The sequence below is a fragment of the Chenopodium album genome, chromosome 10 (assembly GCF_948465745.1).
Source record: "Chenopodium album chromosome 10, dcCheAlbu1.1, whole genome shotgun sequence".
In the NCBI taxonomy this organism is placed as follows: Eukaryota; Viridiplantae; Streptophyta; class Magnoliopsida; order Caryophyllales; family Amaranthaceae; genus Chenopodium; species Chenopodium album.
In genome coordinates, this window is record NC_137843.1 from 41,338,360 (window position 1) to 41,362,292 (window position 23,933).

Below are 23,933 nucleotides of genomic sequence, written 5' to 3' on the forward strand. Positions count from 1 at the left end.
ACGGTCCGGGAATTTAGGCCCCGAAACGTGCGGCGAAAACGCTAGCCTTGAGCGGAAGAGGGGCTTGTGAGCACATAGTAACACAAGTGGGCAATTAAAAAACACAGGAGCACTCACGTCTATCTAGGCGACGGAGTGTGGGTGGTCGGGGCTTGTGACGACCAATACTTCAAGGCGGGCACAAGCGGGTCCGAACCACGAGTTCTTAGTGCATCAAGTTGGTTTGGAGGGGAACTATTATGCAAGTAAGACACAATATCTATAAAGGTCTAACAACAAACAAGCATAAAAGCAAGGTAACACTTGGTAGAAGACTTGAGATTTCATTAATCATTCACCCTTTAAAGAGATTTAATTTGATTACAAGGAGAATCCCTAATGAACACTGAAGTGACAGTAACACAATAATGGGACCTCAAGCTCAAAAAACATAAAGTAAATTCTAATAAAACATCTAAAGGGTGTCTAATATATCAAAAGGAGTCGGATTCTAACACCTAGTAACCTTTCAGGATAATGAAAGTGATGAACAAAAATATATTTTTTGGAAAATTTTAAAAGAACAATTTAAATGCCCCCCATAATGTCTAGGTGGAAGGTAATTAATGGAGTCACTCCCGCATTATGGGACTTTAGATACAAGGTGAAAATATTAAAACATCTTAAAAGCCTTATTGTCTCACCAGAGAAATCTATCAAACATTCCAATCGTCTGGTGTCTAGAAGAGTTTTGCCATGCTTGAACCAAGGACAGAGTATTGATCAACAGTTGGAACCCAATTGCTAAATTAAATCTTTGTCAGATATATGTTAATGACAATGAAGATCCTATAATGGAGCAAACGATTTCCTCCCAACCTTATGGAGCATTTTGAGCTATGACCCGAACAAGAATATGGAGTGTATAGATGAGGCAAGGAAGTGATTTGAAACTAAAGCAACTGAGGACAAGTAGCTGGGAATGATCCTACCATTATTGACGTGGATGGAGCTTGGGAGCGGAGGAAAGATTCCAAAGGATGGAATGGAGGTGCACGATGGGTCATCTACCAAAATAACATTCAGAAAGGATCATAGCAACACAGGCACGACAAACAAAGATGAAAGGCTATTTGCCTTTGTGATGGAATAGAGATCTAAACGAACTGCATGAAAGCTACTAAGGCAATAACACACCCTACGACCATGAAATTGGAAAAACAGAACTTGGCATGGGATATTACATGGTTATCAAAGTTACTCCACTATTTTCTAGGTCAGGTGTCGCTAGAGCTCACATTGTGGCTGTTAAGACCAGAAGCGCCCAGCTTCTCCTTCTCATTCCCCCTAGCCACACCCAATTTATTTATTTTTTTTAAATGAAAATAAATTAAGTAAACAAAACATTTCTGTTCAAAAAAAATAGTAAATAAAACATAACTTTGTCACAAAAGAAGTTTTCTAAAAATGGAATTTTCTCATTGCTACTGAATAGAATAACATTGGGCAATGCAACACACTGGTTAATCAAAATAGCTTTGCCAATACAAGCAGAGTCCACATTAGATTTTCTAAACAGCAATAACACAACAGCACAGGTAAAATTTTTCAGAATTGTGATACACGGGTATATACTACATTTGCTCAGCAAACTGCACAACATAGCTGTGAAGTGTATCCTAGCAGCTCAAAAGCGCAAAAAGACAATGCCATCTTTTAAGATCAAAAAGTTTTGCAACCTTCAGTGACTGCAAACCTCTCTTTCAAGATTTGGTAATACAAGGGATAACCCAAAGAACGAATTAATGAAAATCTTGAATTACTAAAATATAATAGAGATATTAACTTACATTATGATAGAGTGCGCCTATTGAAAGACTCTATAGTTAAGTTGGCTGTAAAAGCTGGAATTGAGTTCAGCTTTCGAATAAACATCTCAACCTACAAAAAAAGAGAGAAAATTATTCCTCAATTCAAGGGAAAAGATACAACGAGAAAACCTATATATGCTTCAGCTGTCATCTACCTGTCGTGATATTTCACGCTGTTTTGCATAGTCATTTATCTACAAGATCCAAACATCATATATTAATACAGCATCAAATTGAAAAACACAGTCACAGGAGTTCAAAGTTTGTGAAAGATTAAAGTCTACCAATAAAACAGTAGAAGATAGTGTGTATGCAGGAGGATATTACATATCATACAAAGACAGTTGTCAGAGCTTCACTATTCATGTAGATTCACTTGTTATTAGCACTTCTTGATACACAATATCATAAAAGTATTAAGCTGTTTATTTCCACATTATAAGATCATAAAATAATTCGCCTTACCAAAATGTTTGTGTTACCCGACTCATATTCAAATTCTAGCTTCTCATCATCACTTTGCGCATAGATAGATTGAAGTGTGAAACGTGTTATAGGAATACCATTTGGACGATGTTGATCATCCATAACAATCTGTCAAATCATGTATGAGTAGATGCAAATGAAACTAAACAAATGTTCACACTTAAAAAATTAGATCTGAACAAAATTGCAAATGAAATGAATCTCAGCTCAAAACCTATGAACGCTTTTTTGTATCTCCCTTTTGCACTCCTAGCAGTTTCAATTCATTCGATCACATCAATTTTTTTCTTAGCAATCATAGTTTCTTTGATACGACACTTGCATGTTGATATTCAATAATACACATCTTCTACTAATGCGACAGATTTACTCCAAATTGCTGTTTGCAGGAGCAACCAAAGTTGTATTCCATAGGAATTAGACCTAAGAAGATTTTGGGAATTTCATTTGTAGGAATTTGAACACAACAGATTTACTTGTTTATCATTATAAAAATATAAGAAGAAAGTTAAGGGTTGATGAGTAAATTTCTCCAAGTCATCTTGCATTCTCTGAATCTCAAATATGTCACTTTCTAAAACTATACAAATAAATTGTTTTTTTGATCAATTGGAAGATAATACTATGTTAGAAAGGAAAGAGGAAATTAGTTTTAATAATCAAAGAAAGATGAATATATGTATTCCCTCCATTTTTATTTAACTGTCTAATTTGAAATCAGTGGAAACTCCAACGCAAATGTAACCTAATATTTAAAGGATAAACATTAAAACATATATTTCATCTATTCTCTTAATATTAAAACAATTACCATTTTAAGAAGTTTCACAAATATTGCAACATTACCATATATGCACATGTTTTCTCTCTATCTCTGTGCTCATCACATGGGTCCTTATCTTTAAAACATAATCATAAGGCACAATTTTTAGTTTCCAATTATATAATATTTATATATTTGTGCAGTACATAACTTAAAATATGTAAGTTACAATATTGCATTGAGAAATGTGTAGATTCTAAATAGAATAATCAATAAGGAATAGAGGGAGTAATTTTTTAAGAGATAATTATAAATCTAACCACAGCCACTAACACGATATTGTCACTGGCCGCTAAAGAGACTGACATTCTTAACCCCAGAGCTGGACTCATAAGCCAGGAAATTTTATATCGTAAAATAATACGAAATTCAGTTTTTAACAATTTAAAATCAAGAATATGTACCTAATTCCTAGCAAGATATGGTACTTAGGACTTTTCAATTCACCTCAAATACCAATTTTGATCCTCGAGACACTAGAGACTTGAACACATGGACATGTAATCCGAAACAAGTACCCAAGTTTAAGAAACATAGTTGGTAAGTTATAGATATTTTGGACATTTCACCTTTAATATACCTTATAACCAAAAAGTTCACAGCATGCCCTCCTGAAAACTGAGATTCTATCAGCAAACACAGTCTTGTACCTGGTCGATCAATAGTTTACATGTAAGTAAATGTGGAAATTTGGAGACTACAGTTAGCAAATCAGCTACTAATCCGGACCTTTCCTCACGCTTCTCAAGTGTTGCTATTTGCTCTTTCAACTGCACTATTTTACCAGAAATGTACGAGTCCACTAGCTGCCCCGCATCAGCTGTTACATTTTTTAATAAAAAGAAAAAAAGGATTTAAAAAAAAAAAAAAAAAAAACAATGTTAATTCCTGAAGACGGCTCCACCGTCAATACAGATCCATCTTCTTAGGAAAAAGCACGAAGCTGCATAATAGACGGCAAAGTACGTTCATAAAAAATAAATAAATAACCCAAAGCAAAACAAACTAAAAAAAAAAAAAATCAGCATGCCTACCTAAAAAATGGTGAAAAGGAGACAAAAGAATCATTTTTATTGAAACATAGCCTTGGTTGGGGAGGTTAGCCTATAACTGTTTCTAGTCATTTTTATTGAAACATAGCCTTGGTTGGAGAGGTCAGCCAATTTTTTTATTTTTTTGTTTTTTTTTTGGTGTTCCACCCCATTCACCCTTTAGGCTAATCCGGATTCGGGGATCACTTCTGCGTGGTTAGGTTTCAGTCCCCTCCCAATTGTTGTTGCGGGGGATCGAACTTAGGTCCTCCCTACCAAGTGTAGTCCCAATCACCACTACACCAACATTTCCTCTTGTGATGGACCAAGGTCAGCCTACAACTGTTTCTAGTTAAAAAGATACCATTCAATGTCATTTCCTCTGGTGATGGACCAAAAATCAAAAAGTCACAGTCAAAATTATAAATTACGCTTTTTTTTGGGGGGAGGGGGGGGTGGGGGGGAATCAAGGAGTCTTTTAATAATTTGTTGTAAGTTCTGTAATAAACATACAAAAAGCTAAGTAATTTTCATGCTTTACTAGTTGCTAGCTGTTTAATGTTTTCCAGATAAGAGAATCAATATCTTTATGGAGGAAGGGGATCAAAAATCCATGTAAAAAGAATAATATTAAAGGAGAAATGTCCAATCCTGTTTTCATTTGACAGAACCATTCAAGGTAAGACCCTGGTCCCAGAAAGCATAAGTTCAAACTCTAAAGCATAAAAAAATTATTATATTCCCTAATGAATCTTTTCAGAAACGTATGTTTCATTATCATTACCCATATATAGTAGACAGAATGAAGCAATAAACAAAATGAGAGGACACATATTTCACCAAATGATACTGAAACATAGTGTCTAATACTTCCTCAGTTCCCTAGATAAGAGGGTAAAGGTGGCAGTCGTAGTAATGCTGGTAAAAAAGGAGAGGGGATGGAGATGGAGGTTGTAATTGAAAAACATGAAGAACGTGGGAATGGCGACTGCCTGGTGGAGTGGAAGAGTCAGAAGTGGGATTTGGACCAGGAGAGGGGGGTGGGTCATAAACATAGAGGGAGTAATGTGGAGTTTTTTAATTAATTTTATGTTATTTAAGTAAGGGTAAATAAGAATATTACATTATAAAAATTACCTAAAAAGAAATGGGTCAATTAAAAAGAAATTTCCTAAAGATGAATGTTCTCTATTAGTTTCTCTTAAACTCCAACAGACCAGCTAGGAACAAAACCTTATCTACAAAACTCATTTAGCAGGCACTAGAATTTGGGTGCAGGTAATGCTTTGCGCTAAGGTTTAACAAAAATAAGTCAAGTTCATTGTGTTTGGGAAACATAAGTTCAGCAAATATAAGTTCTCTAAACACTTGAGTTTTTCAACTTCAGAGTACAATGAGTAAGTCAACTATCTCACTAAATCACACTTTGGTTTATGATTACAATTTATTAAATCAACTATCTCAACCATCAATCCTTAAGCTTTAATTTGTGCAATACACAGTCAGGGAGTCAATAGTTTAATAACAATATTCCTTCCTTGTGAAGAGATAAGGTCGAAAAAGACTTAGCAATTTTGTGTTCAGCTTCAAAGAGTCTTATTACAGACTGCATGCGTCTAACCCTCGCCCCATACACCCCAAGTGTCAGGAGCCTTTTTATAGACATAAGAGTAGTGGCATGTATGTAGAGGTGTCAAATCGGGTACCCAGATGGAGTTTGGGTTGACCTACGACGGGTCGGGATGTTTGGATCGGGTAATGATGGGTCATTTTAACTTAACAAACCAAATCAAATCAGGTTGAGCTTAATCAGATTCGGGTTAAAGTTGAGTTCAAGCATGGTCGGATACAAATCAAACTTGGCCCATATCAAATTCGGGTCGAGTCATACCGAGTTCAGAAGAACTCGAGTCTGGATTTTATCGGGTTTATTTGGGTTAAAATGGATTTATTTTGCTTTGGGTCGGGTCATTTCGTATTCGATTAGATCTCGGTTCAAATCAATTCACTTCCGGCAAAAAATTGAATCTCGTTACTTCGATAGTTAGCTCATTCTTTTGAGTCGAATAATTTGAATTCGGGTTAATCTCGGTTCAACTCGGCTTTTAGCTATATTAGAATAGTCATGTCATTTTTGTTGTTGGAGATTTTATTCATATAGTTCAGATCATTTTTTGGGTTTCGTTTAAGTTTTTGTATTGGCTTATCAGAATTGATATAAGATTGACAACTCAAGTTATTAAAGAAATTAAAATGATTATTTATCTCCTTGATCAGGTGATTATCACATATTATAAAATGTTTCCTTACGTTTTGGTTTATCATCGTCTTTGTGGCTATTTATCATCGCCAATTCATTGGCTACTCGATTATTAGAAGTATCAAGATTGTCTATTGTATATTAGCAACTAACTCGTGACTAAGAATACAAGATTTTTCATATTTTAGTAACGTTTGATTTTGTTATTGTTAATGAAGTTATACCCCTCCATTTCATAATAATCGCAACACATATTTACTTTACGTTGGTTTCATAATAATTCTAACATCTTATTTAGTAATTAAGGACACGTTACTACGAATATTTTATTATTTCTCCTCATTAATCCTACCAACAAAAATATTTTATTATTTCTTACTCATATTAACAATTAATTATATTTCCACTAACTACACTTTATATTATAAAATTCTCAATTTGGACCATACCTTGTAATTTTCTTACAACTTTATGCAATGCAAACCCTAAACTAGGCCAATACGGCAATAAGATAAGATTAATGACAATCAGATGAAATATACAAGACTATAAGTTCAGCCGCCCATCTTGTGTGTGGCCAGCCACACCAAGTAACCACTTATTAAAAAAAAAGTAACCCATATAAAACGAACTGACCAAGTAACCCCTGTAATACAAACTTAGTAACCCCTATAACACTGAGTAACCCTATAGCACTGACGAAGTAACCCCTTTAACACTGATCAAGTAACCTCTTTAACACTGATCAAGTAACCGCGATTACACTAATAAAGTAACCCCTGCCACACGATGTGACCAGCCACATATATAAGACTTTGTGTAATAAGTTCAGATTATATCATATAAGTTTAGATAAGTTTTATTTTATTAAGATTAGTTAAGATAAATTCAAATAATTAAATTCAGATTATTTCAAATTCATTCAGATAAATCCATATATGTAACATGTGTTGAAATAAATTCAGATAAGTTCAATTAAGTTGAAATAAATTCAGATAAATTCAGATTCATCAAAATCGTGAATATAATACACCTAATCACATTAATATAACATATATACATATTTAATGTCATAAACTTCAAATTTTATACATTTTAGGAAGTATATTTCATGGTATAATGATAATATTGGATTGTTTGACTTTAGAGTGCAAAATCATAGACTAATTGTCTAAATATATCAATCAATGATCATTGTACCGTCCCTAATCCATGCACTAATATCAATCAATGACAATTTGTACATTTTTATTGTCCCTAATATGTTGACTCCATTCAACATTGCTGAAGTGTTGATGCCGCTGCGTGATGAATCAGATTACATTCCCAGATTTTTAGTTTTTGTTATTGTGTGCAATGGTTTTGGTTTTTATAACTCTAAATAAATGTAATTTGATTTCGGTAGCGGTAGTGGACATCAGAAATAAAATTACATAATAATTTTTACTCCATGTTTTTCAATGCAGTATTAATTTTATTTTTGTTTATCAAATTTTAAATTCTAGCTTTTCAATACAATAATTTATTGATCATTTAGATGAAAGCAGTCAAGCAGATGATAAGTATTAGATCTATTGATGAATGCACAGGATAAGTATAGTATTAGTATTAGATGAATGCAGAGGATATATTCTAACTTTTTTTTTTATTAGTATTAGATTTATTTAACTTATATAAAATATGTTAACACAAGGTCCATATCTCACTCTAACGAATGATTGGATTGATTTTGGCATTGGTGTTGACAAGAATAATTAATTAATAATGTACATGCGTTAAATTTTTGGTCATCCATGAGCTTTTAGTTTGCAATGTTGTAGAAATGTAGAATATTTAGATGTGTGAAATCATGGGCTCTTGGATGTAATTATAGTTTGTTAGCTTAGTTAGACGAATGCAAAGGATATATAAGTAAATGTGATAGTGTATGTCTCACTTTTCCTAATTATAACTAAGCTTGAACCCCACAACTTAAAATGGTTGGAGAGGATGGTCATGAAATTTTTTGGATTAAGTTAATTAAAAGGGTCGGGTAAAAATTAAACATGAGTAGTTTTGGGTCGGGTTAAGTTGGGTCAAAGGATGTTTCAAGTCGGGTAAATAGAGGTCGGATAATACATAGATCGGGTAAAAAGAGATACTTTTAGGGTCAAAATGGTTTCGGGTAGATTTTGTTTCGGATTAGATCAAATTCGGATCTTGAATTATCAGGTCTTAATAGTTTCGGATTAACTATGAGTCGATTCCAAGTTGGGTTTGGACCATATATTACCAGGTGAAGTCGGTTATGAGTTAACTTCGGGTTGACTCCAGATCGAATTCGGATAAAAAATTCGTGGGTTAAGCCAGTTCGAAAACAGTTCGGTTTTAGATGAACCTTTCGGGTCGGGTGAATTTTTGACACCCCTACATGTATGCTATGTTTATTTCTAACGCTGAATCAACAAATGACGAGGCACTAATGCATTCTTCCAAAGTTTAAAACATTTGAACTTGAAACCTATAATATGTTATTCCATAAAAAGGGATTTATTGTGTTGTTGACTGACATGGTAATATACCATGGAAAGGGAGACCTGATGGGAAATTTTCAATAAGTTGCTCTGACTCAGGTACACAAATCTGACACATATATATATATCCAAGCATCTAACTCAACAATTTTGTGACAAACTTTAACAACTTTGGTCAAATAAGTGTCCTACCCATGTCCAAGTGTCAACATAGCTAACAAGGTTTCCTCAATATTGAATTGATCCTTTCTCTAGATACAGATGGTGGATACTTGTTTGACCCAAATACTATTCATAAGAAAATCATGGCTGAAAAATAGAAAGCTTCAAATGCTACCAAAGTTGAGTTATTCATATCCTTTAGCAGCTTAGCTACATACAAAAGAGAATAATTAAAATGACAGCCAAAGGAAGGAACAGGATATGAAAAAAAATTTATATTTAAATTTCAGGAACTATATAAATCATCGCAAGAATAAAATGCAATAAAGTTAAGTAAATATAGTTTGGACCTGATTGTTTCTTTAGTTCTTCTACAACCTGAAGTTTCTCATTAGCCTTCTGAAGTTCACATTGTAAGGCTTCTATAGTTTGTCTAGCCTCACTTTCAACCCCCAGAGGATTCACCATTCGCAGAACTTTTGTATTAGCAGACGAAAAATCACCATGTCCTAACTGCCGAGAAGAAAACAAATGAATCAATAACGCTGTATCAAGAAAAGAAAAGAAAAAGAAAAAAGAACAAAAAACGGGGCACTATATAGCTGGTACGCCTGGTAGCATATTAACAACATGGTTTCATCCTCTGTTGTAGAATGCACATACCTGCACCTGTCCTTTACCAAAAATCTCTTCCCCAACTAGCCTTAACATATCATGAATACACATTATTACAAGACAATGTCAATGACAATAGAAAGCCACAATCAACTTGTGGGCTTGCTCAATTAGATCAGGGAAGAATAACTGTAAGCTCCCACAACCCTCCCCTCCTTCTCTCATCTTCCCACACCACACCCCCCCCCCCCCCCCCCCGACCCACCCAAATAAAAAAGAGAGAGAGAGAGAGAGAGAGAGAGAGAGAGATATCAATTGAGTAAATTGCATGAAAACTATGCTGTACATCAGCCATACAATTGTACAGTAGCATTTAAGTAATATATTGAACTTGCCAAGGAGAATACAAGAAAATCAGCAAAAGTGTGTGATGCTCTAGGTATTGCCACTACACAGCATTTTTCCGGCCCCTACACTTAATTTGGGCTTGTGGTCTAGTACCAGTGTACCACATGAATTCAACTTCAAAAAAGAGAAAATTGATGCCAGCAATTTCCTAACAATATTCACTTGCCACTAGTATCAGTCTACACCTCAATAATGTGCGTACATGTCACCCTAAAAACAAAAGAGGTAAAGGAATATAGAAAAATAGCCACCCACAACTGACCACAGACCCACAACATATAACCATCCATCAATAGATAACCACATGTAACCAACCACTACCTATAACTACGTGCTACGCATAGAACTGTTGACAGTAACCTTCCAAGCATGTCTCTATCACACTACAGCTTCCCTGACCAGATAATAATAGTCCTAGAACTTTTTGTTTTCTAAGCCCATACGTATAGAGCTTTGAACTTTGTTTATGGAAAGTATGGACCATGCTTGAGAATCCTATTGCACTTTGCAACATGTGATTCAAACTTAAATTGTTTGGAACTTCTCTTTAGTTTTAAATTATTATTGAATGATGTTTTGCCTTTATGTTAAAATGGTAACATCCACAGGTTTTCATATTAAGCACGGAGACATATTTATTTATGAACACCAATTGTAACCTTCATTAGTCATTACTTTCCCTCCATTACCTAAACTTCACTAATACTAATACTCATACTAATACTTTTACTAACACTAACACTAATACTAATATTATACTTACACAAATACTTATACTAACACTAACACTAAGGCCCTGTTCACGTCACCTTATTTTTGCTAAACTGAAATTATTTTTACTGAACTGAAATTATTTTTGCTGAACTAAAATTATTTTTACTGATTTCCTGTTATATTTCTTCTTTAAAATTACTGAATTTTACTCAACTGCAATTATTTTTACTAAACTGAACTTACTTTTACTGATGAACTTATTTTTACTAAATTGAATTTATTTTTACTGTATTTTATTTTTTTAAGATGAAGTGAGCAGGGCCTAATACTAATACTAATACTAACAATAACAATAATACTAACACTAATACTTTTACCAACACAAACTAATTCTAACACTAACATTAATACTAATACTACTATTAATACTACTTCTAATACTAATACTAAAGCAAACAGACTAAGTTAATGCCTCATAAAAAGATGGTGGACACACACTTCACCCTAACCACATCAAACAAAACATTAAAGAGGAACATAGACGGCCAATCATGCAACAAAAAAATTTTTTCCATGTAATTATCACAATACAAGACACACATCCAAGAACACCTAAATGAACTAGACAAATTTCAACTAGAGTAGAGAATATACAAAAACTATAAAGCAAGAATTTTTTTCTTTTTCTTAATAAGCAATCATACTTTGGACTCCAAAAGAGCAATATCAGAACGAAGACGGTCACCCTCTCTCTCTAAAGACTTTATTTTTCGTGCTTCACTGTTTAGCTTCTCATTCAGCATCCTAATCTCGTTATGATGACGATCATCAGCTGCTTTATGTTCACTAAGATTGATCTCCAATTCTTTGATGTAACCGTCTTTTTGGGCAAGAGATAATTCAAGCCCCTGAATTCAGAACATAAATAAAATAAATTACCATTAGACAACCATGCAAGTGCACAGTAATTAGAAACTAATGATGAAACTGAAAAAACCTGAGTTAAGGCTCTCCCGACAGCTTCACTACCAGGCTCTACATTCGTCTGCTGTTTCAATTCATTATAAGCAGTTCTTAATTGATCTCTTTCTTCATTAACTGACGATAGCTGCATTTTTCAAATGAAAATAAGAACAAAGGATAAGTGCTAAATAGGGTAAATAAGACGGAAAGGATACCAATGAAAAGTATTTAACGTACAACAAATAGAAAATGCAAACCTCACACAGACACGAAAATCTTTTCCAAGTAAAAACTCAGACACCAACATCTCAATCTAATTGATGGCAAGCCTTTTATGAGACTAAATAGGATTCCCTAGTGCTAAAACTTATACATTATCAGCATGTCCTATGGTTAGACACTAATTTAAGGTGAAATGAAGAGTCCAATACTGATACTATGTACACAAGTCTTCTTTCATGTTTAAGTGCCGTGCATGGGGATTGTGGAATCTTCAGTTTGCCCCTAAATTATAGCAGATCTGTTGCAAATGCAGCTTGAAAAGTCTGGAACTGGCTAGGGAGAGGAAATTGCTATGCCACAATGCTTTTATATCAATTCAATGGTGCATCCATGTAAGTGGTTAGAACCAAACTTGAGCATCATTTTAGAATCCATCTTTTCTGTAGGATATGGTAACTTATATAGCTTCCTTTTGGGCTCAGGTGACAAAGGTTTTTGAGTTTCACTCAATTTTCAAGATTCAAAGCAATTAAAGTAATTCATAATAAATTAGGGGATTAATCTAAAATCTTTGTACAAACATATTCTTTCCCTGATAACAAAATGTAGTTCCTTTCATAGTAGAACCTTTATTCACAGTGATTCTGTTCAGACTTATACCTTATTGTAACTTTTAGTGCTGCACATTAGTGCTGAACAAAAATCCTAGAATTTAACATATGAATCTCAGCTCTTGTAGTGACAAGATGGTGGGCTGCAACATCCAGGCTGTACTAAGCATAGGCCTATTTGTTTCCTCATTATCTTTACAATCAGATATAGCATTATTGCATTGCCCAATTTTAAAAAATTTCAAGAAGATTCTACAGTCATAAATAGCTGCTTAAGATACACTTCACTTTTAGGATTCATTTACAATCATAGCATTGACAGACCACGAAAAAAGATGCATACAAATGATTTTAATTTTATCAGTCAGGTTTAACAGCTTTAAGCTCAGAGTCATGGTTTGGTAGCTCTAATTCATTATTTTACTATTTGGATTCTGGAGTAACTCTTAGACTCATTCCAATTATAAATATATCAGACTTCTTTTATTTCCTTTACTTTTTGACAAGAGCACTTAAGAGAAACTGCATAAAGCACATGGGGCAACAGTATAAGCAGAGGTAAAATGTCTCCCAGATTCTAAACGTAGTCTAGTCTAGAACTCTAATTCACAAACTTTTCTTGCTCAAAATAACCTCTTACGAAAGGACCACATGTAACTCTACATCAGTAGACCAATTAACCAATAATCAATCAACTGAAAACTAAAAGATTCATTGAAATCTGGGCAAGCCAAAAATCTTAGTTAACAGACAATCTGATTAAAGGATAGAAGTCCATAAAAGCAAATCAAAGGAAAGAAATACAGTAAAACATACTTTCGATTTGAGTTCCTTAATTTCTAACTTCAACGATTCCTCCCTCTCCTTGGCTAACGCTGTTTCTGATTCAACATATTTCTTATCAGACTCAGCACCCTCCAGAGCTACCTCAAGTTGTTTCAAGCGTGTGTTTGCCTCTCCTAGCTTTGACATGCCGTCTATCACCTCCCTGTATTACCAAAAAAGCACTCAGCATGAAATCATGACATACTGTGGCACGCTTATTAGCACAAATGGACAAATTAGATAGATAAGGCAGATATATAAGAGGCACATCCCAAAGTCCAGCTTCATCTAAACTTTTGCTCATGTTTATAGAATATCACAACTATCGAGAAGATCGCAGTAATGGTCAGTGTCATAGAAGCAGCATCTCAAAGGTGTTACAGCCAACTTTACTGCAATTGTGGCATGAATTTGCAAATTGGAGAAATTCCACTTTATTGACCAAATGAATGTTGGAAACATACTTATTGAATTTTAAGAGCACACTTTTCATAGGACCTTATAATTTTATATTAATCACTGGAAAAAAAAAAATGGTACTCAACGTTTACAGTGCCTAAATAATGAAAGTAAACACTAACTATACTTAAACATACAAAATATAGCAGTAACATAATGGACCATAATGGATTAAAAAAGGCACATGATTTCAATAAACACATGTGCCAGAAATTTTTCACAATAACACTAATCTGAGAATCTTTTATACGAAGACCTTCAAGTAACTAAACAGCCTTGATTTGATTCCATACATATACAGCACATATCCAATGTTCATCAAAACCTCTTTATAAGATAAGCAACTCTATGTCTTGATGGATAAGTAGACAAAACAAAAGAATATAAATTGACAGCAGTACCCCATTTTTCTCCTTCATAAACATTGCACATAACATTTCATCCATGAAAGTTAGTCTTCTATCTCAACTTTATTAAGTTCAATTTTTTGTTTACCAAACAGCAAAAAAGAACAAAATAAAAACAAAAAGTAGGGTAATCATGAACCTTAGACTTAATGTTTGAGAAATATAAGTGGAAGGAAAGGTGTCAAGGGGTTATATGAAATCAAATATAATGAGAAGGATGAGAAGCAATCTAGTGTGTTCAAATAAAGTTATAATGGCTCTCATTACATGCTTCATTAATGGCAAAAATGTAAAAATATAAAACCTTCTTTCACTAATCCCTTTTCTCTTTCCCTTGCTCCTCTCCTCTTTCCTCCATATTAATCACTTTTCCCCAATTTTTTTTTATGTCGGTGTGATGAAAAGATGATTCAATAATATAAGGAAATTTCCCCCATTTCTCTCTCTCTCTCTCCCTCTCCTGATTATCCCTTTCAAGTTTTCTATTTTCCTTTGTTTTTCTTGATTGCAATTCTTGAATTTTAAATCTCTTCATTGTTCACTAATTTTGTGAACTCTAAATTGGTGAGTAACTTTTGGTTCTTCTTTGTAATTTAGGGATATGATTTTGAGTGTGAGATGCATGGTTTATTGAAAGGGATTAAGTACAGAAAATGGATATGGAAGAAAGAAAGGTGAGAAAAAGCTTGATGGAGGACAGGAGGAGAGAAAGTCTGTTGTGGAAAAGAGCGATAAGGAGGGGAAAACTTGAAAATAAATTTGCATAATTTTTAAGCTATATGTGCACATTTTTTCAAGTAAATGTGCATATATTTTTAACTAAATGTGCATAAATTTTCAGGTAAATGAGCAATAATTATATTTTTAAGCTAAATATGCATATATTTGTAAATAAGTGTGCATATTTTTTGTTCAAATCGTGCAATTTTTTGAGCTAATCTCATATGTGGTGGTAGTCACAAACTATGTTACTTGGACTATTCATTTCACCTCACGTACCAGTGTCGGACCCTCAACACTCGAACATGGGTATGACACCCGAACACTTCTCTTTTAGTTTAAAATCATGGAATTTTTTCACAAAATAGACAAGTCGGACGCTTGGATACGTATCCGTGTCGAACATGAGTACCCGAGTCCAAGTAACATAGGTCACAAATTCTTTTTCTCTCTCCCTCATCTTTTCTCTTTCCGATGTCATCTTTCCTTTTAATTTCCATTATTTGAGATATCATAACCTGGTGTATGGAAGAATAAATAAAATTATATGGAAGCTAGAGAGATGTCGAGGAGGAGGAGAAAAGGTGAAAAGTATAATATATTAAACTGGAAAATAAATATGCAAATTTTTCAAACTAATTGTGTAGATTTTTTGTATTAAATGTGCATAATTTTACACAAATGTGCATAATTCTCATTTTTCTTATATAAGATCCTTCTCATTGGATCTCAACCCACTTCTAATATTATCTACTAAGTTCAATTCATAACTAAATAAACTTCTAAAGTTTTTATTATCCGATTCAAAAGTCCCTACGAGTCGATGCAAATGCCACATTTGAAAAAGATTTTAAGTTAATAGATTGTTATAATAAGAAAATTAAATTAGTAATATACTTCATTTTAAGTATTTTGAGTTGGATATCTTTAAGAGGGTCTTTAGTTCGAATTATTAATGTCCAAGCTAATTTTGGGTTGGATCAGTCTCCCACTTTTGGGATGGGATTGGGTCACATCTAGTCAACATTTTTCAATCAGGTCTATTTTCCATTTATATAAGATCAATTTGTTACCTATCTATAACATATTGAGATTCTAATATGAATTTACATAAAATAACATGGTTATCCCCCATATGTTTCGCCATTCAAAAGCTAAGATGTACTAATTAAAAAGGATATTGCAAGCATATGAAAAAGGAATTTAAAGGAGCTTGTTAATAGATGGGAAATTACATAATGAAAGTTATAGGACACAAATTTTTCCTCGTGATTATATGGCAAATAGATTTATGTCCAATTAATACACATCCATATGGTATAGTGGATTATCACGATGACATTGTTCAACACTTTAATGCTTTTTTTTTTTTGGGTAAATTAAAAAAATTTATTACCAACACTTTAATGCTTTGTCTTCTACAAGGAAGTATTATCTCTATTCCCAAATGTTCTTAACGGTTTACTAATTTACACTACCAATGTGAGTATGTATTTGTTACAAAGATGAAAAAATTGATCCCAAAAGTGCATAACAAGACGAATCTCACTAGACCACACATGAATACATTCTTCCTTAAAATCCTTTTGTACTCCCTTTATTTTTAAATATTTGCTCCATTTCTACTTTTTGCACTATTCATTTGTCCTACTTTGACTAATGTTTGTGATTTATACATAAGAAAAGATATAGTCTTGTGGGCACTTTTTGGAATCATCTTAATGAATAGGTTATTAATTTTCAATTGTTAGAATTTATACTTATTGATTATTAAAGATATTATTGATCAAAGATTAGCATCGACATATGTGCCCATGAGAAATGGAGCAAGTATTTATAAACGGAGGGAGTATAAATTAGTAAATTACTGAAGATGGTCAAAGTGTAAGTTGTGAATAGTGTTAAGAATGAAACTGTAAAGAACATTAAGGAATGGAGGTAGTAATTTCTATTGAATTCTTATTTTCCAAGCATACAATAATATACTTAATGAAGTTTTTCTTTCAAATTTGACTACTGAACTATTGATAACTTAGCAAGAAAAGCCTTTGTTTGCTACTAGTTGGCCATTCTAGAATTCCAAGGGTTTTAACTTCATATTTCCATAAATTATGTATTGAACAAGAAGATAGAAATCAAAATTATGCTGCAAGTTTAGGCACATACTTCTGTAGAGCAACAAACTTCAGGGGGACATCATCGGAAGATTCAACTCCGGGAATTTCTTTCAAGATTTTCTTCCAAGAAGCCAATTCATCCTCCAATACATTCATACTTAACTGAATCTCTTGTAACTTAGTTAACTCTACCTCTGCCCTTTCCCTCCACCTTTTTTCTTCTATGAGCTTCTCCTTCAACAGCTCAATGTTCTCATGAGATGCTTTCAACTTCCTTGCCTCAAGCACTTCACACTCCTATTAATGTACAGAACCAAGAATAAAGAGATCTGGTGAGAATCAATACCAAACATGTCAAGTTATCAACAGATAACAAGCAGAAAAAAGCTGACAACAAAAAAGCAATGAGACCAATGCCTGAAGCCTCGACTTTATACACACAATGAAAGAGTTTATCTAAATGCAAAGAATCTCTAACACTTCTGGCTTTGTGTTAAAGATTTATTAGTGACATAATAACATTCAAAACACCCTTTTATCTATGATTTTACTTTGTTCACCCCACCCCCAATTTAGGTGATGTTCAAATAATATTGAGCAGAAAAACTAGAGAATCCACAACAATATACTCCTCAGGAACTACAAACAGATAAGAGCTACAAGAAAGAAACACTATACCAGCCTCATAAACACACATATCCAAAGCACCACTTGTTATCTTAGATTAAGAAATTTTTTTTTTAAATGAAATACTGAGACAATGTACGGTCAATCCTCCAGGGACCAAGAATACAATGAAACACTACACCAGCCTCGCTTTAATTGAGTAAGGAATTTCAGGAAAGACCAGTGATCAAGCACCCAACTGTCCATAAAGTATTAAAAAAATAATAATAACCACTAATCACTCGCAAAAAGGGTTACTGCAAGACCCCTAATGATTTTATTTAATCATTTCTCTTCAATCAATTGACGGTAACTTATGGCAATTCATGTTACCGCAAATCGTTTTGGGACTAAGGCTTTGTTGTTGCTTTCTTCAATTATTTACCCATATATGCTATGTTATTCAGACTTAATATTTTAATTAAAGTACGTGTCGTATTCTAACTCTATGACCAAAATCCTGAAAAAAAATTCATAAAATTGTTGAGTCGACTCTTGGACATGTGTACGTGTCAGAATTGGGTACCTGCGTCTGAGCAACGTAGCGCATAAGCTGCCACCAACAGTAAATTCTGCTGCTCAATTCTATTAACACTCGGAACAATAGTACAACACATGAAGAAGAGTTACAAAATATGGATTTCTCCTCTGCTCTTACAAAAAATTAAGGCAACAAAAGGGCAACAAAAAATTGGATCCACCAGTAACAGTTTCTCTGCTATCTAGGTTGCTATACTTAGTTTTAAAAGGCACGAGGCGCACCGAGGCGCAAAGGGTCCCTGGAGCCTAGGCGCAAGGCACAGGAGCACGCTTTCGTATATGAGGCGCAAATATTTTTATTTTAATTTTTATATTTAATAACTGCTTTCTTGGTATTAAATATGTGAAACTGAATTTTTTCAAATTTAAAAAAAAAAAAAAAAAAAAAAAAAAAAAAAAAAAAAAAAATCCTATTTAATTTTAAATTTAAAAACTGATTAAAAAAACTCACATGTATTATTATACTGACTTTTAAAAAAGCAAATTTATTTTTAAAACCTGATTCTATTTTGTAAAAAAACACTTTTTTTAAAAAATCAGAAATGAGGATATATGTTTTAAGTGATCTCTTAAAGCAAAAAGGAAAAAAAAAAAAAAAAGAAAAGAAAACAGGAAAGAAAAAGGTGGACAAAAGGGAATGATGAAGAGAGAGAAAGATAGAAAAAAAAAAGATTGAAGAAAGAGAAATAAAAAAAGATCGAAGAAAGAGAGTAACCTGGGAGAGTTTGCCGGCGAGGCGGCGACTATTCCGGTGCTGGGATCCACCGGAAAAGCTCAACGGCAACTTCTGTTTCAGCAGCAACAACTAATTTCCCAATTATTTCACAATTCGCGAATTAGGGTTTCTCATATTTAGGGTTTTTGATTTTGGGGTAAAATTGATGCTTATTCATGCAATTGATTGAGGGGATTTACTCGAAAATGTAAACAAAGTCTGGGTAAGATTTAATTTGAATTTTTTTGGGTCTTCTTCTATTAATTCAACTCAAATCTCCTCTTTCTCTCGTGTTTGAACATAAAGCAGCCTAGGCGCAGCGCCTTGCGCCTTGGCAAAGACGGTATGAGGCGCAGTAAGGACCGCGCTTTCAGTAGGTGCTTGCGCCTGCAATGGTTAAAGCGCCATGACCTGCGCTTTTGTGAGCCTTGCGCCTAGGGCGCGCTTTTTAAAACTGAGTTGCTATAGGAACAGAAAAGGAGGAGAAAACTATAATTTAACCTAGGTGCAGCAAAAAAGGGCTTCAAAAAGATAAAGCTGCATGGTACTTTCAAGATGGAGGACAAACAAACATTGCAAGTAGACTGGTCATGCTGAGCCTGCAGGTCCAGAGGTGTAGCAACCAAACACCAGAACAGGTGGTCATGATGAGATCTTTAGAACATACAACAGTGCTAATAAAACTGGTTGAATAATGGAAATGAGGCAACAACTACACAACTGACTAACACTAGCCTTGATCTCCTTCGACAAATTATTTCCCTTGTATATTTAGATATTAAAGTAAAAAAGAAAAGTCAAAGCCCTCATAAAACATTCACAATTACGAGGAACCATATTCTACCCAATTGCTCATGTCAACAGAGAACTCCACTCGATTAATTATTAAGAGAACCACTAAAATATAATCCATCAGAAATTCCAATTGGCTATTCTTAATCCATCTTTCTTCTTTCCCAATATGTCCTTTATTATCACTGACAAGTCTAATAGCTGTGACACCCATCAAACCCCAAATCAGTTTGCAACAAAAGAAGCACCAACTAAAATATCTTACGATTCCATCTCTGCCCAAGCTTTACCAGTTAAAGTAAAGGATTCACCATTTAACTAAAGCATTATTGACAGAAGGCCTAAAAACGCAAAAACTCGTTAATCCCTACAACTTTTAATGTATTTAAGAGAACAAGCCTGATCCACATCTTGCAGGTAAAACTAAAGCTGCAGAATTTCCAAGCTACCCTGCAGCCCCAGCCCCTCCCCCTTCCTACCAAAATCTACCAATAATTCTTTTAATGAGACAAAATTCTTGACTTTTGAAGTCCTATACATGTAATAAAAGCAAAATGCACAAGAAATGATTTTAAAATACACTACACATACATAATTTCTTAGCTCCTCCTGCAAATGCTTCACTAAGACATCATTCTGAGAAGAACTAGAACCCTCCTCTGGGCATGTAAAGCTTGATATTTTTGTTTCCAGCCCATTCTTCTCTTGCAAACACTGCAAATTACACAACATACTATAAATTAAAAGTATAGAAGAGAAAAGGAGTCTTTTGAAAAAAAACATTCAAAGAATAGAAACACAAGGCCATGCCACCACACTCCTGAAAATCACAAGTTGGACTCCGCTAAAGCAAGTTATTAACTACATAATAAACTCTTTTAATATATACAAGTAAAACACTACACTTTCTTATTGGGGCTGTTTAGTCCTATATTCTTGATCTTTATTACATAGTCTACAAATCAATTACAAAGCATTTCAATACAAAAATTTAATCTTTTATAGAACCTCAACTAATTCAAGGAAGAGGATAATGGTTACCATATTGCAATTTCAATAGATATAAAAATACACACACACAAGTAAGTTAAGAAATACAATTCTATTAATATGAGACTGAAATTACCAAAGGGAACTAGGAGTCCATCATACTCAAGCCTGGAGGCAGATATAGACCAAAAAAAAAAAAAAAAAATTCAATCTCACAATGCATCAAAAAGGATATGACATAGATAATCCCATTAGATGTGTCTAAATTCTAAAGAGAGGCTAAAAACTCCACCTGATCCCATAAAGAAGCCAAAGAAGATTCTAAATCACAAAAAATCCATTAATACCTCTCTGATTCTTTGAATCAGGTACTGCAACATGAGCCAAAAATGGCAACCCAGAGAGAAAAAAAAAAAAAGTGCAGTAAGCCCCTTTGAGCTAGAATGACACCTATGGGATGACATGAAGTAAAAAAAAAAAATGCAAAGAATTTTTCCAACCTTATTGAGCTGTTTGCTAACATCTTCCAGCTTCTCCTGTAACTGCTCTGACTCCTTTACAGCATTACTAGATTGGAATTGCGCTCTTTCAAGCTTCAAAAAAAATATCAAAAGAGATTAGGAGGAAACATGATAAGTATATATTATAGATTTTTAAAAGGAACAAAGTAAATCCATCATTTCTACTCACTTCAGCCCTTAACCTAGACATAGAAAGCTTTGAATCTCCTTTCAAATGCTTGAGTTCGTCTTGTAAATGCTTCTTTTCTCTTTCTGTGCTGTCTGAAAGCTGGTTTAGCTTCCGCTCTAAACGGTTAGCTTTCTCTTCAGCAGCAGCTGCTGAAGATTCTGAACTTCTGCGCAGGCTTTCTTCCTTTTGGAGCTTAACCTGAAATGCAATCCCAAAAACCAAAAAAAGAGCTCAAAGGTTAATACCATTAAGGTAAGTTTTATATCTCATTGTAGTAAAATTTGTCTTCTTTATTTCTTTGTATTACAGGTTAAACCATCTCAAGCAAGTAAAAACTAAATTACAAAAACACAAGCATATTAGATCACAACCCCTAAATCTTAAGTTAGTACTTGCCTCAAGTTCATTGCATTGTTGTATTTGTTTCGTCAGTCGCTCCTGAGATTCCTTGATCTCCTTCAAGAGCTTATCCTGCAGTGACTGCTCACGGCCTCTAGCAGCAGCAAGCTCCTGCTCGGCATACAGAAATTGATCTCGATATTTCTTCCCTTCTTCTTCTGAAATGATTTTATGAGCAGACATAATCACAAAACGTTCTTTTAACCAATTCCATCTCTATTGCTAACAATAATGCCATACGAAGGAACCCGAAAGCATACTAAATAGATGAAGTATAGAAAAAATGAAAGAAACAGGTACTCCTTGACTTAAGAAATTATTTGACTCGAAAGCCAAAAAGAAGTTAATGTGAAGCTCAACTTTTATTCAGAATATAAAAGTGTTCAATACATAGAATATGTTGCTCAAATAAAATTTCTCATAAACTACCTGCTGTCAAGAGGTTCTCGTTCAATGTCGCTAATTTGGACTGATTTTCAGCAATTGTTTTTTCCATGCTAGCATAATTATCCAAAAGCTCGGCTTTAACCTGCAAGACAATACAAGACTATTATAAGTACACGATCAATTTGTAAAACCATCAACGGCTACATTTACAAACTATAAAAGACCAAGACAAACAAGTATGCAACCGAAAAGTGACTTCTATTACTACTTCCACGGTTCCCCCTTCTGGAACTTATAGTCAATCAGTCACATTGCAACCTTCTGCTTTCACCACAAACTCGCTAAAATACGTCACACAAATTGTCAAATTCCATCTCTTTCCTACTCAGGGAAGGGTTATGTACCAAAATCTATTCATATTCTACAAAACGTATAATTTTATCTCAACATACTAAAATAATATACTCCGTATGCGACTATTAAATCTGGACCAAGGAGCATATATTATTCAAATAAGCTAAGGAAATGATGAACCTTTCGTATCCTGCCATTACCTCAAAGTTGGTAAACACACTACTCACTAGGAAATTATGAATTGGCAATAACCATGAAAATCAACATTGCATTTGATTTCTTTATGCAATTATTGGTATACAGGAGTAATATATAACAACAATTGCTTCAATTATAAAATCAAGCAAATAAAAATAGGCTACTCACTAGAAAAATATGAAATGGCATTAACCATAAAAATCAACATTGCATTTGATTTCTTTATGCAACTGTTGGTATATAGTACTAACAATTGCTACAACTATAAAATCAAGCAAATAAAAACCCCATATAATTTGACAAAACAAACAAAGTTATATACTCCACTAAAAAACAATACCATTTGACGGCATTGATAGGTGCAAAGCAGATGATCGGAAGGAAGAGGAGAAGATTCGGGTTGCGGCGAAGGAGGATCCTCGTAGATGACAAGGCGGCCGGCGGGAGAATCACCCTCCGGAAGAATGGATTCGGCCCTGCGTTTCCTTGGAGGTGGTGTTCTCAATATCATTTTGGTCTACTAAAGAAAATTCAATTCCTTAGTTTGATATGCTAGGGTTCTGTGTGTTTTTGGAATTGCAAATTTGGGTTTTTGCTATCGACTATTTGTAATGAAATTGAAACTTGAAAGGCGCCAAGTTTGATGACACAATTTCACGCTTCGTGTTGTTTTAGTTGTATTAGAGAATCAAAATTGGAAGGGATGATGAATCATGTTGTGCGAGGGTTGTACGGGTGGAGAAGTGGCGAGTGTTCTTTGAACTTTCTTTTAAAAATACCAATTTGAAAAACAAAAAAACTCAATGATTTTTTTTTAGAGTCTCGCTCTGGAGAATAGGGTTTCGTTCTCGCAGAGGTTAGAGGGGGTTTTTTCTTGCGTGTTCAAGCTTGACTACCCTGTTATGGGGGAGGACATTGTTGAGAAGTGGTCGAACCTTAAAATCACGGCGGAGGAAGACGATATCGCGGAATTGGGGACCTCTGAATTGGGTGCCCAAGAAAGCAAACTTGCTCTC

The 23,933-nt window shown here is 34.0% G+C and overlaps 1 protein-coding gene across 6 annotated transcripts; it reads right to left on the reverse strand.

Annotated features, from left to right (window-relative positions):
- Positions 1 to 1,474: 1,474 nt before the first annotated feature.
- LOC145562439 (mitotic spindle checkpoint protein MAD1-like) lies at positions 1,475 to 23,933 on the reverse strand. 6 transcript variants are annotated; one of them, XM_081622717.1, is made up of 17 exons: positions 23,258 to 23,931; positions 22,408 to 22,507; positions 21,976 to 22,136; positions 21,580 to 21,777; positions 21,390 to 21,482; positions 20,491 to 20,613; positions 17,236 to 17,483; positions 13,475 to 13,646; positions 11,860 to 11,970; positions 11,567 to 11,770; positions 9,476 to 9,638; positions 3,889 to 3,979; positions 3,740 to 3,809; positions 2,316 to 2,444; positions 2,006 to 2,044; positions 1,830 to 1,920; positions 1,475 to 1,692 (listed from the first exon to the last, which is right to left on the reverse strand). In XM_081622717.1, the coding sequence occupies exons 1-16, from the start codon at positions 23,426 to 23,428 to the stop codon at positions 1,831 to 1,833; spliced, it is 2,163 nt and encodes a 720-aa protein (XP_081478843.1). In that variant the 5' UTR covers positions 23,429 to 23,931; the 3' UTR covers positions 1,475 to 1,692; position 1,830. The 6 variants fall into 6 exon arrangements, with proteins under 6 accessions (XP_081478843.1, XP_081478841.1, XP_081478840.1 ...); XM_081622715.1 differs by having other exon boundaries at positions 1,475 to 1,735; XM_081622714.1 differs by having other exon boundaries at positions 1,475 to 1,920.